Source organism: Parastagonospora nodorum (genome assembly GCF_000146915.1).
Source record: "Parastagonospora nodorum SN15 chromosome Unknown scaffold_2, whole genome shotgun sequence".
Classification (NCBI taxonomy): Eukaryota; Fungi; Ascomycota; class Dothideomycetes; order Pleosporales; family Phaeosphaeriaceae; genus Parastagonospora; species Parastagonospora nodorum.
Window position 1 is genome coordinate 905,945 of NW_001884550.1, and position 14,003 is coordinate 919,947.

Below are 14,003 nucleotides of genomic sequence, written 5' to 3' on the forward strand. Positions count from 1 at the left end.
AATCTTTGCAGACTCTTATTTTCCTAAGTATACTAGTATCTTATCTTCGCGTATCTGCAACTATCTTAAAACTTGCGCTTAGCTTAACTACTATTACTTTCTAGCTACTATGCTACTGCGTCGTCCTAGTTAACTGCCTTCTGCTTCTATACTAACTAATTTCGCGCCTATAGTAAGCTAGTTATTATTCTTAATATTCTATACTAGCTGCAAGCTCTACAAAGCTCCTAGTGCTTTTGCTTTTAACTAGATTAGTACTGCCTTCTAGCTGTATACTAGTTGCTCTAGAGTATTTATATCTATTATCTCGCCTTTTATTATATTAACCTCTATTTAGAGTAGCTGCGCAACCTAAAAACGTTATTAATTTCTCTTCTTACTGCCTATAACGCTCTCTCTTAGTTCTTTTTCATCTCTATTATTAACCTTTACGCCTCTGCTATTATTCTTAGAGATATCGCTAGGCGTTCTTAGTCCTTTTTTATCTTAATTATCGCTCTTTACGCTCCTGCTATTATTCTTAGAGATATTGCTAGACGTTCTTAGTTCTTTTCCTATATAATATAATAACGCGTTTATTAACGAACTTCCTCGCAACGTTCTTAATACTCTTTAAGATCTAGATTAGCCTGCAGCGATTAATTATAACTATTTTAACCTTAGTCTATTATTTATTCTCTGCGAATTCTATTATACTTAACACTAAATAGCTAAGCGTCTATCCTCGTCTAAGCCTAAAGTACTAATTTTTACGAGTTATTATAGTAATAGGCTTATAGACTTGCTAGAAGTACCTCTGCTACCTAAATACTTAAAGAATTTACTTAGGTTAAATAGTTCTTAGGCCTATAACTTCTATATAAATATCTATTGCTATAACGCTGCCTTTGCTTTTACGTCTTTAGACTGCACGCAGACTAATTAAGGCGTGCAGAGTAGTAGCGTGCAGGTTTTTTAGATTTATAGCGCTCTTTACTATTATTTTAGTCTATTAGAGAAACTTAAGAGTTAGTTACTGCAGTACGCTTAGCTATATTTTTATAATCTAGACTACGCTTCTGCTATGCGTCTCTATTATAATTTATAATTATAGTTTAGTACTATTCTTAGTCTTACTAAGATGCTCTATAATATTAAGAATCTATATATTAATATTTATAAGATAGTTAGAAATTATTTATAGAAAGCACTATAGAATTCTTACGTTATTCTTACTTCTTAGCTTACTATTACTTTAGAAACTAGTTCTAATTAACGCTGTAAGAACGTTCCTACTAGTAACAAAGTTAGTTTAATTATCTTAGATGCAGCTGCTATTAATACTGCGCGTTCTATCGTTCTTACAGCTTGCAATTCTACTACTTTATTCTATATTAACGCCTATTACCCGTCTTATATAGCGTTATACTATATGCTTATATTTCCTATAGGCTAGAGAGAATAGCACCTAGGCCTTTTGCTTCGTAATTTGCCTAATTAGGATAGTTCTAAGCGTAAGTAAGAGCGTTTAACGCAGCAAATATACTATTAGTACTATTTATTCTCTTATCCTAGTAGTATGTCTATTTCTTTTAACTTTTACTATCTTTTCTAATAGTATATAGTTAATATTTAGGCTCTTCTTAAGCAGTCTGCTTTGCTTTTCTACAAACTAAACTAAAAGCAGCTCTATGCAGATCTCTATTAAGAGATTGCAGACGCTTTAGTTAGTAATAATAGATCTGCTATTTAGTTAGAACGTCGTATTATTCTCCTCTTCTCTTATATTAGCAGTTTATAGAATATAAGTCTATATTATTAGAATTCTATAGCTGTTATTCATCGTTTAGAACGTTTTACGTTGTTTATTACCTTTACAGTAACATCTTAGTAGATTAAAGTAGAGCGTAAGCTTTATTAAGAATAGTTAAGTATTAATTATCTAGACCTTATATGCTAAGTTTTCTATTTAAAGATAAAAGAATTACTCTATAAGCTAGTTAAGAGTCTTTTTAGAGAGCATCTTAGTTATATATTTACTATTAAGTACTAGAAACAAGAGTTACTTTATATTTATCTGCTTCTTTTCTTGCCTGTAGTTATCTGTAATCTCTTTATAGATCCTAGTTATATTAATTCTTATATTTAGGCTAAGATTCTAACTATAGAAGAGGATCCTTCTAGCGTTCTTACTGCTCTTATAAAGAAGTTTATAATCTATAGACTATATAGTAAGCATAATCTAAATGCTTCTTATATAGTTTATAGGCCTAGAGAAGCTTTTCTAGTTTATTTAAAGAAGTTTCCTAAGCCTTTCTATGCTAAAACTATCGTTTATTAAGATAGTTATCCTAAATATTAACAGCGCTAGAACTCTCGCGTCCTTAAGATTAGGTGCTGTAGTATAGATATAAATATTAATAATAGCTAAGTTATCTCTTATAATTCTAAACTGCTTCTTAAGTACGCTGCTTATATTAATATTAAAGTTTGCAGTACAATTTACGCTATTAAATATATCTATAAGTATATCTATAAGAGCACTAACAGAGCTGTTCTTAACGTTACTAATAGTAATAAGATCTAGCAGCACTTAAATAGTTAGTACGTTAGTCTCTTAGAAGCAGTTTAGAGAGTTCTAGATTATTCTATATATGCTAAATACCTACTAGTTAAGCAGTTAGCTATCTATCTACCTAACTAGCAAACTATTGCTTTTTCTAAAGATGCTACTTATAAGAACGTTTAACGTTGCCTTAACTATTCTATAACTACTCTTACTAGCTTCTTTAACTATAATACTGCTTATAACTATAGCTACTACGTTCTTTACTAAGATTTTCTAGAGCAATTTATCTAGTAACTATCTAAAAAGATATAGAAGTTACGTTAGAAAGGTAAGGCTATTAGCTATATATACTTTTATAGTTCTATCTAAAGTAAGCGTTACTATTTACGTTTGCTCCTTACTATTATTCGTAGTCTAAAGAGCTTTAAGAATCTGCAAACGTTTCTTAGTTAAGAATATCTAACCTTTTAGGCCGCTGCTACTGCTTATAGCTTACTATTATATAATAGTAATTAGATTAAATGCTTTAAGGAGGCTGTTATTTTCTAAACTAGTAGTACTTTATAGTTCTTTTTTATAGCTACTCTTTTAATAGGTAAGGTTTATAATCCTTTAGCTATATAGACTACCTTTAGTTCTAACCTCTATAATAACCTTTATACTTAAGCAGCTACCTTTTCTATCTCTTCTAAGCCTAACGTCTATCTTAATTATAGCCTTTACTTACTTAAAGGTGCTTTATTGCAGTCTAGTAAGTAGTTAGTAGACTTTTAGCTTCCTAATTGCTAGTATAACTAGAGTTTACAGACTAGTAACTAGCTAATAGCGTCTAAACTTACGTATAATACTATTAAACAAGAGAGTACTTTTATAGATACTTATGCTAGATTAAACGCAGATTAACTAGCTGTGTTTAATACTATTATTAATTAGATCGCTAATAATCTTAGTAAAGCTTATTTCTTTATTTAGAGTCCTGCTAGCACTAGTAAGACGTACTTATAGACGTCTATCTGCGCTTACTATTATTTAAAGAGTAAAATTATGCTCTATATTGCCTCTTCTAGAATTATAGTAGTATTATTGCCTAGTAGACGTACTACACATTTGCAGTTTTAGATTCTAATTAATATTTATAATAATTCTATTGCTAGTGTTACTCTCTATTCTAAGTTAGGTTATCTTTTACGATAGGCAACGCTCGTTATATAGGATAAAGTGCCTATGCAGCACTATTACTACTTTAAGGCTGTTTATTATATGCTCTAAGACGTACGTAGTTTATCTAATTTATTTAGTAAATTGCCTCTTATTGCTAGTAGAGACTTTGCCTAGATCCTTCTAGTTATCTATAGAAGTAGTTAAGCTGCTACTATAGACGCTTATCTCTAATAATCTTATATTATATAGCTAAAAATAACTATTCTCTATCTGCGTTAGAATATGCAAGTCTATTCTAGATAAGCTAATTAGCAGTTTATAGATTAGACGCGTACTTTAGCTACTAAGAAAACTAATAGGCTTATTTCTATACCTTCCTATATAATAGTTTTCTATAGTAAGGATACCTTTCTTACTTACGTTTATCTGCCTAACGTTATTAAGGCTGCTGTTACTAATTCTTAAGCTCTTACTAGTCGTGCTATACTTACTATGCAGAATAATAACGTTAGTAGTATTAATAATATACTTCTTAAAGACTTCTCTAGAGACGCTACTAAGCTTCTTTCTTATAATAGTGCTAAGATTAAGGATACTTCTGCTTAGGATAGACCTTTAGCAGAGGTGTTATAAGCTCTTAAACCTCTAAGTCTTTCTTCTTCTAAGCTAAAAGTAAAGGTTAGCGCTTCTATTATGCTCTTGCAGAATCTTTACCTTAGTTAAGGCCTTTATAATAGTACTTGCTTAATTATTTCCTATATTAGCCTATAGATACTTAAGGCGCAGATTATAGATAGTAAGTTTATAGAATAGTTATAGTTAATTCTGCATATTAAACTTACGTCTACTAATAGCAAACTACTCTTTATTATTACCTATACGCAGTTCTTAGTTTGCCTATTATTCGCAATTACTATAAATAAGTCTTAAGAATAGTCGCTAGCTATTATTAGTATTAATTTATGCTATGCAGTCTTTACTTATAGCTAGTTATATATTGCTCTCTTGTAGGTAACTACTCTTGCTAGTCTTTGTATATTATTATCTAGTATAACTAGTACTAAAGGTGCACGCGTTATCTAAAATATTATATATTCTAAGGTTTTACTTTCGTAAACTACGTTTTTAGCCTTAATTATACTTTATTTTTATATTTTAATATTCTTCTACGTCTAGTAACCTACTTTTCTTATATTAACTTTCTCTATTACCTTTTTATATATTAAAAATGCTCCTTTGCGTCTTATATTATATTTCTACCTTTATCTACTATTCTGTTACCTAATATTCTATTGTCCTAGTAACTAGAGGCTAGAGCGCTAAGCGCCTAGCGCTATTAGCTACTATATAATATCTATCTCGCTCTCTACCTCTATCTTTTCTATACTCTACTGCCCTCTACCGCCTGCGTTATAAGTATTATTGCTTTTTTTTAGCTATAATATCTTTTTTAAGTTATTACTAATATTATCAACAACTCTTAAAAATATTATACTGCTTTTTAGTCTTTTTCTATTATTTTTCTAGTTATTTTACTATATCTTTTATTATCTTTAAGGACTATTTCTATATTCTTACTAATTATTTTCTAGTCTTTTATCGTCTGCAAATACGTTCTAAACTAGCCTTTAAGGCTCTATATAGCCTATAAACTGCATCCTTTTCTATTCGCTTATACTGCCTTATAAGACTCTAAGGCCTAAAAAGGTCTCTCGTTAGACTCTAGTTACGCCTAAATCTAGTCTGAACCTTCCTGCTCTAGTTTCTAAAGAGTCTAAAATTGCTTTCTCTTTAGCTAAATTTAACTTCTCTCTGCCTAAAAACGTCTCTAAGACGTCCTTTAAGCTGTTTAAATTGCTTAAAACAGCCTAAAATTCATCTTTCGCTTAGCCTTTAGGATTGCTACCTTATTCTTTACTGCTCTTATTGCTCTCTATAGAGTCGCTAAATAACGTTAACAATAGCTTTAAGAATCCTTATAAGCCTAGAACTCTATCTAGATATATCTTTCCTAGTTAATCTCTCTATTCTTAAGTGCCTATTACAGATCCTTTACTGCAGAGTTTAGAACCTTAAGCGCCTATTTCTAGTCCTTAACTGCCTATTTTTAGTCCTTAACTACCTGTTTCTAGTTCTTAGCTGCCTATTTCTAAGCCTAAAGCGCCTATTTTAACTACCTAGCAAAAGAAGGCTGCTAGTAAAGCTGCTGCTAAACTAGCTAAATAGATGCTTAAGGACTAAGGTTGTGCTCTATTAGAGACGCTTTCTTAGAACTATTTTATTACTCTTTGCTCTTAACAGCTTAGAAATATAACCTATTAGCGCAGTTTAGTCTACTATAAGAACTCTTTATCTATAGAAACTATTACTAGTAAGTCTAATTTTATTATCTTTTCTTATCCTTATTAATAATTTCTAGAGCGATCTAGCAACGTTAAGGCTACTATAATATAGTTAACTAGCAACGTTAATAATCCTAAATGCTGCTATTGCAAGAATAGTTATAGTAAATAGGCTCTTTGCATATCTATTCTAGACTCTATAAAGAATACTTATAGTAATTACCTCTTCGTTAATAGCTCTCGCTGCACTATTTGTAGTAAGTTTCTTATCTTTTAATCTTTTTTTATTATTTACTAACTCTTTTTATAGTTTTTAAGGATAATTTAGACGTTAAGAAACTGCTATCTAAGACCTCTAGGAAGCGCAGCGCGCTCTTAACTCCTATTAAACTATCGTTAAAGAAGGTTAAGAAGGAGGTTAAGAGGTCTAGTAAGAAAGGAAAGATTAAGGGCAAAGCTGTTAAGGATAAGTCTAAGGGTGCTAAACTAGTTAATACTACTAATATTGCTGCCCTTAAGACTGCTCTTACAGCTCTTAAGGAGGCTAAAGTAGCGCTTAATAGCTTAATTGCTACTGTCTCTGCTGCTCTTATTAATCAGATTATATAGTTTAAGGTGGTTTTATAGAGTTTTCAGACCTTATACCTCTTCACACTACTTTTACGGGCCTATATAGGCTGGCTTTTCGGGCCTATAAATCTATAGTTTACTGCCAATTTTGCTATAGTGATTATCCTGCTTACTAACAATTTAACATTTCATTCATTGGCCAATCACTAGGCATTTAATAGGCTAAACATAGATAGAAACCTTGGAAGTTAATGTAGGAAACAAGTGATCGTAGCAGTACTATTCTCCGAAGGCGATGCTGTTACGCCTCAGCACGACCCAATAGTCTGCGGTGGCACACTCTCCAACGTCGGCACAACCGTCTTAATCAACCCAGCCTCATCAAAGTACACCCTATCTACAGTTGTCTCGCGATTTGTCCCACCCCCATTCGGAATAGCAAAGCGATGGTACGCAATATACCAATCATCCGTGCATGGCACGTTGACAATGCTGCTATGTCCCGAACCGAGTATACCCTTGCTCGTATCCTTCTGCAAAATCACACCACGGTACTGCCACGGGCCATGCACGGAATCGGATGTCGCGTAGCCAACGCGGTAGTTCTCGGAGCCTGTGTCGTCGATTGAGTAGGTTAGGTGGAAGATGCCGTTGCGGTAGTTTACGAATATGCCCTCACGGAAGTCGGGCAGGTTGGGGATGGCTTTGATGCTGCCGGGGACGAGAGAGAGCATATCTTCGGACAATTCGGCATACAGGGCGGGCTCGCCATTGCCCCAGAATAGGTAGTACTTGTCGGTAGTGGGGTCGTGGAAGGCGGCGGAGTCGATGGCCTGGCCGGTCTTGACGGCTTCGTTGTTTAGGATGAAGGCCTGGGGTTGCGCGGTGAAGGGGCCTTCGGGCGAGTCTGCGACTGCGACGCCGATGGTTTTGCGGTCATAGGTCGGATTCTGGCCACTGAAGTAGAAGTAGTATTTTCCGTTGCGCTCGATGATAGTGGGGGCCCAGGCGTTCCCGGTGGCCCAGGGGACGTTGCCGGATGTACCGTTGAGGGTGAGGAAGGGCTCGGCGGAGCGTGTCCAGGAGACGAGATCGGGAGAGCACCAGACGTAGAAGACGTTCCCACCCCAGCCGGGGAATCCATCGGTGGTGGCGTAGATGTAGTATCTGTCACCGAAGATGGCGATGTTGGGGTCGGCGTAAAGACCTGGGAGGACAGGGCTCTTCCGTGCTACGAGTGCTGCTTTCTCTGGCTCCCTCTTTGTGGCTGAGGTGGTTGTTCCACGTAGTGCAGCGAGTTCCTTTGCGGTCACCGGGACGACGGTACCGTGGCGAGGGCTGGCGGGGAGCTTGTATGAAGCGGAGACTATCCAGCTTGGGTTGGCAATGTCGAGTGTTTCCAATGGGATGTATCCACGTCCTGAGTACTCGTCTACGAAGAGGTAGAACTTCTGGCCATTAACGTCGTTGGGGTTAGCCTTGAAGGAAGTAGGACCCTCAACAGCACTTGTGCCTGCGTTCCTGCCAATGCATGCAGCAACTCGGGTCCACGAGCTCAATGTTGCGCGGAGCGAGGTTGAGCGCTCTTGGATGATATCTGCGCAGCCAGTTCCAGAAGCACCCTCGTCCTTGGTGAAGCGGAAGTATGCGTCGCCTTCTTTGATCACAGTCGAATCAATACGTGCCCTGCCATCGTCTTGCCATACCACTGGCTCACTGAAGGTGACAAAGTCGCGCGTTGTTACATACAGCATACGATGGTACGAATTGCCGGTGTGGTTGGGATCGTTCTCTGCGTACAAGGATGAAGCCCAGAAGACAACATACTCGCCAATCTCGGTGTCGTAGTATGCTTCCGGAGCCCAAGTGTTTCCAGCATTGTCTGGCGATACCTTGACATGTCGTTGCTGGGACCATGTCTTGAGATCTTTGGACTCCCAGATCTCGAGGTAAAGACTGCCTTTGCGTACTGCATCGCCCCAGGAAGTGCCAGATCCGATTGAGAGATCCGTTGCCAACAGATAGAAGACGTCTCCCTCGTGTGATCGGATGAGGAAGGGATCGCGCAGTCCCTTGGTGCCTTGCGTTGAGGTCAAGATAGGTTGCTTATTGTTCAGCTCTGTCCAACTCAGAGCGTTGTTGCCTTCACTCGCAGCTAGGAAAATGTTCTCGCCTGCTCGCGAGTTGCCGGTGAAGTAGGCGAACGCGTATCCTTCAAAGGGGTCGAGCTGAACCGCTTGCCGTACTTTGGCACTGATTATTCGCTTTTGTGCCGTACCATCTGAATCGATCGTCGCTGTGAGGTCAACCACTTTCTCAGTATCCTGTCTCTGGACGATGCCATCGGCAGAAATGACCGATGGATCGCTACTAGACCATGTTACGTCCAGGCCTCCAGACGTCTTCGGTAGATGAAGGTTGCCACGGACATCTTCCACTTTAGTTATGGTGATGCTGTCCAGGGCCGCTTGAGCCTGAGCTGCCGCATTTGAGTTGGATGCTGGTAGCGACCACGCGCCGCGGGCGGCAAGAAGGAAAGGAACCAAACGCATGATCAGAGACTGCTCCAGAAATGAGAGGTAACGATGCTTCACGAAGATCACCTACACACTGCCCATCATATACAAATTAAAACACTGCCACAAGGAGCAGGTGGTACTACCCGGTCCTTAGTCAATAGATCATCCTCTTAACGACAAGAATCGCGCCCGGCCCTTTAATGAGCTATGTCCCTGGTAGTCCGAGCCTCGTAAAGTAAATCCACGAATACACGAGCACGGCTACAAACTCCAGGTCTGATGACGCAAGAACCTGGGGTAGGCCTCGTCTTTGCGGGGTGCGCGCTAGACCCAAAAACCCGGTCGCGCCTTGGATCATCGTGAAATGCCCCGAATTGCCGAGCGTCAAGTCGGGTAACTAACTATTTGTGAAGTCCTAGCCGGTGGTTCAATGGAAAGTGTAACCATGCCAATGGGTCGTCGATAGCCTGCTTACGGTTTCCTACCTCGATTTGCGACATTCGCCGCAGAAGATGGTGTAACCTTGTACCTAAAGTTTCGCACGTGCCTCTCCATCCGAGGTCTACGGTGCTTCTTTTGCAAAGTTCAATGGCCACATGCTACGTACAGGGCGACCTCTTCTTTTAGGTGCTGGGTTCCGGCCTTGGCCTTGAGCGACCACATGTGCGCCCGTGATCGTGGGTGCTTGCAATCAGCACTGTCCAGGCATTCTCAAAACGTAGTCGCGAGCGAGAGAGCCGAGAATTGGGTTGAATTGCCTTGGTGATACACGGATATCTACCGGACCTTTTGATCTGCGAGTGTCGTGCTTCTTTAATCCTGTTTGAACCATGGCGTTCCAGTCAGGAGAATACCTCTTCCATGGACAAACGCAGAGCCAACATTTGTGAGATGATTGCCTGTATACCGGCGAAGAAGAGGAGCCCAAAGCCTGGCCGTGCAGTCGTGTATCCAAAGAATATTGACAGACTGCCAGACGATGATAGAACACCGTCTCGAGGTTGCTCTCCTCCACAAGCTAAAACCTCTGTCAATGGGTGTGGCTTCGAAGCGCGTGTTGTTTCTCTCCGCGAATCCACGTTGCTGAAAGCAGTTATCAAGGCGGACAAAGAGACCCTCACCGATGCTGTCTGAGTCTGGCAGGGGCGATAGTGAATAGCAAGCTTCGGCACCGGGAGCTTGCCTGTGAAAGCTGGCGAAACGTCGCAGTCACGTGATGTCTGAAGCAACTCTCCAGGGCTGACATGTAAAGCCTACCTAGGTATCACGAGCTCAAGAAGATGCTGCCCAAGGTCACAAAGGTATGTTGCGTCCTTCATAATGTTGACACGGCGTGGTTCGGCTCTGATTGGCCAGTGCCAAGCCGAAGTTCAGCCGTTGGGAGCCATGACGACCTAGCTGTAGCTCTCTTGCCTGCGCGACCTTGACAGCAGTTCGCATCAAGCATCATGGAGGGCCTTTACTACAACGTCAAATACGGGTACATCTCCTGGAAGCCACAGACATGATTCAGTGACTAACGCGCGTCCACAGCTACGTCGAGGGCATCGTGCGCGGCTACCGCAATGCACTGCTCACCAGCCAGAACTACAGCAACCTGACACAGTGCGAAAACATCGACGGTATGACGCGAAAATCAGTCTCCTGCTACCATCTAACATCTCTCAGATGTCAAGCTACAGCTCGGGCCAGCTTACGGTGATTTCCTCAACTCGTTGCCTCCCAATCCCTCGACTTCTGCGCTCGCCGCTAAGACCACGGACAAGCTCGTGGCGGAATTCCGCTACCTCCAAGCCAACGCTACCGGCTCGCTCTCAAAGTTCATGGAATACCTCACATATGGGTACATGATCGACAACGTCGCGCTGCTCATCACTGGTACGCTGCACGAGAGGGACACCCGGGAGCTGTTGGAGCGATGCCATCCACTCGGCTGGTTTGAGACCATGCCCGTTCTGTGCGTCGCGACCAACATCGAAGAGCTGTACAACTCGGTTCTGATCGAGACACCTCTTGCGCCCTACTTCAAGGGCTCCCTCAGCCACCAGGATTTGGACGAGTTAAACATCGAGATTATCCGCAACACGCTCTACAAGAACTATCTTGAGGACTTCCACAACTGGGTCAACACCGCACCTGAAGTCGCCGGAACACCGACCGCCGATGTCATGTCCGAGACTCTGGAATTTGAGGCAGACCGCAGGAGCATCAACATCACCTTGAACTCGTTCGGCACCGAGCTTTCGAAAGCGGACAGGAAGAAGCTGTACCCCAGCTTCGGCAGGCTCTACCCAGAAGGCACTCTGATGCTCTCAAGGGCTGACGATGTCGAGGGTGTCCGCATTGCCGTGGAGGGTGTGTCGGACTACAAGACCTTCTTCGACCAGACTGGCCTGAGCGGCGGCGGCGGTGTGGGTAACATGTCAGGTGGTGTTGGCGGGGAGACTCGAAGCCTGGAGGATCTGTTCTACCAGAAGGAGATGGAAATTTCCAAGCTAGCATTCACTCAGCAGTTCACTCACGCCATAGTATATGCCTGGGTGAAGCTGCGGGAACAAGTAAGTGCACTAAAGTGGTGATCACATTCTCAGCCACTAACAATGTGTCCAGGAAATCCGCAACATTACCTGGATAGCTGAGTGCATTGCACAAAACCAGAAGGAGCGGATTGGAAACTACATCAGTGTCTTCTAAGCGCAGTAATCTATGTAGTTATAGCATGTTCGGTTTCATGGAGCGTTGGGTGGCGTTATGGTCTGGTTAGTATACCTGTGTTCAACATTTAGACTGTATATGTTGCTTCCCTGTTCCTTCCGTCCCCTTTACTGTCGTTTGGTGCTTCGTGCAGCTCTCTGCACTCATCTGCCTCACCGCTCAGTAAGCTGTCTCACTTTCACCTCGCGGCAGTCGCGATGGGACGTGTCACTCACGCGTACCTTCCTCCTCATTGATCACCCTTGCCGCCAAGACTTAAGCATCCTCGTTCTCACACTTCACCCATGACACTCACAAGCCTCTCCACGCTTTGCTTCTCTTCTTTTCGTTACCGCGCCTTGTCTCTTCAGCGTCTTGCTTAGTGTGATTTCATGGGGAACAGAATGTCGCAGCACACCAGCGGAGGCTACGGACAGCTTGACCGCCACGACAACGCGTCGGAGCAGCTCGACTACGACGGGCATGCAACCCAGTCCCAGAATCCAAGCATGCCTCGTCTTCGTGGTGGTGACGCCTCGTACGACCCCAATGGGGGTATGAATGACAACGGCAGGTCAGCTCGGACTACACAAGGAGAGGGCTATGGTCGCCTCCCGCCCGCCGTTGCCAACGGAGTAGTCGACGAAGATCTCTTTGAGGTCCCGTCGACCGACTTTTATGCTGCTCAAGGCTCCCGACGCAACCGTCACCCGCAAGGTACTGGTCCAGCTCCGCGTGCGATCAAAAATAGAGGAGCTTTCAATTTCAACGACGCTCAGCAGCCCAACCCATGGCATGGTGCCCAGCCTCAACAGAGGCGGGTTCCTGAGCGGCAGCGCGTACTCTCTCCAGAGTATGAGCCCAATGTGGAAGTCGAAGTAACCTCTGACCACTCCTTCCATTACAGACACTAATTACTGTCAGGTTCGCCGCTTCGCTGAGTGTCATGATAGAGATTTGCGAGCATACCTTGCAGCGCGCTCCATATCTTTTGGGTTCCTCACGGAGATTGACCAATTCATTCGAGGCCACCCAGAGATCTCTACATGTGCTGAAGGTCGGGCGACACTGCGCGAAATCAGTGTACTTCCTCCGCTCCAGGCGTACAAGTACTTCCTGAAGGGCTACACACGACCAGCTAGGTAGGTCTGGCCGTTTTTATCTTCTCATTTTTGCCTTTGCGCGCGCGTTTGCTCAATTACGAGTCGAGAAGAGCGCGCAGTTGTGGTACCACCTACACGTCAATTGTCGAATTCATTCTGTTTATCTCTTTCGGGTATTGCTGGCGAACGTCAACACGCAAACAGCTGACTTTTGGCAGATACATTGACGGTATTATCCGAACAGACGCCTTTACCATACCTTTGGATCTCACTTACCAGTCCCTGAGTACGAAGAATGATCCTGAGCTGGTCGACTTCTTCGATGGCTTCGATTTCCGTCATGACATAATCGAGCGCATCGACAAGGAAGTGTACATGGGCATGCAGGATCTTGTGAACGGCAGGCAGGTACCTTTGTCAATGCGTAAGCTTATCTGCTACGCTGTCTGGGGCAATCCTGTGGACGCGTACAAATGGTTTGAGTACGCGTACCAGAACGAATACATGCCGCACAGGTATCTACCTGAGCATGTTGTGTTGCGTCACGTCCCAAAGCCCGTCAACTATACCGAGCCCCGTGCGTCCGTACTTACCGGCCACAGAAAGCATGGCGACGTTCGGGCTCGTATGGCACGGGCAAATGACCAAGGTGTTGGTGAGTGAACTTGTTAAAGCTGTAGCCTAACGTGATGCATGTGATTCTCGAAGCTAATAATGCCAGACGTGCTCGAAGGTTCTCATCGCTGAATACCGAATCGCTCTGATTCGAAGGGCCCATCGACGATTCGAGATTGATGATCTTGTCGCTCGGGCGAAGCAGCGTTTGGAGCGCGAGCGTCAAGATCCAACGGGTACGCTACTCTTTCTAGATGAGTTCAACTTGACTGCGTACTGACCAAAAACCTCCAGGTGTTGATATCGTGGACTTCATTATGGACGATGCAGTATCTCGCCAGGGTACAAATCGTCGACGCGAGTTCCGCCCTTCGAACCCCCGGAACCGCAAGACATACAACCTTGGGCCCCACAATGTTTCCCTAAATGGAGTCCGCATCAATGGGGGCAA

General features: G+C 42.5%; 4 protein-coding genes across 4 annotated transcripts; 3 read left to right on the plus strand and 1 right to left on the minus strand.

Annotated features, from left to right (window-relative positions):
* Positions 1-6,929: 6,929 nt before the first annotated feature.
* Positions 6,930-9,173, minus strand: SNOG_01489 (hypothetical protein; the record flags this gene model as incomplete). Its single annotated transcript, XM_001792075.1, has 1 exon — positions 6,930-9,173. One exon carries the CDS (start codon positions 9,171-9,173, stop codon positions 6,930-6,932), a length of 2,244 nt encoding a protein of 747 aa, XP_001792127.1.
* Positions 9,174-9,970: 797 nt separating this feature from the next.
* Positions 9,971-10,274, plus strand: SNOG_01490 (hypothetical protein; the record flags this gene model as incomplete). Its single annotated transcript, XM_001792076.1, has 2 exons — positions 9,971-10,026; positions 10,127-10,274. The coding sequence occupies 2 exons, from the start codon at positions 9,971-9,973 to the stop codon at positions 10,272-10,274; spliced, it is 204 nt and encodes a 67-aa protein (XP_001792128.1).
* A 314-nt stretch (positions 10,275-10,588) lies between these two features.
* SNOG_01491 (hypothetical protein) lies at positions 10,589-11,931 on the plus strand (the record flags this gene model as incomplete). The annotated part of the gene is made up of 4 exons (XM_001792077.1): positions 10,589-10,620; positions 10,674-10,762; positions 10,809-11,698; positions 11,751-11,931. The coding sequence occupies 4 exons, from the start codon at positions 10,589-10,591 to the stop codon at positions 11,832-11,834; spliced, it is 1,095 nt and encodes a 364-aa protein (XP_001792129.1). The 3' UTR covers positions 11,835-11,931.
* A 307-nt stretch (positions 11,932-12,238) lies between these two features.
* Positions 12,239-13,600, plus strand: SNOG_01492 (hypothetical protein; the record flags this gene model as incomplete). The annotated part of the gene is made up of 3 exons (XM_001792078.1): positions 12,239-12,712; positions 12,759-12,976; positions 13,156-13,600. 3 exons carry the CDS (start codon positions 12,239-12,241, stop codon positions 13,598-13,600), a joined length of 1,137 nt encoding a protein of 378 aa, XP_001792130.1.
* Positions 13,601-14,003: the final 403 nt, after the last annotated feature.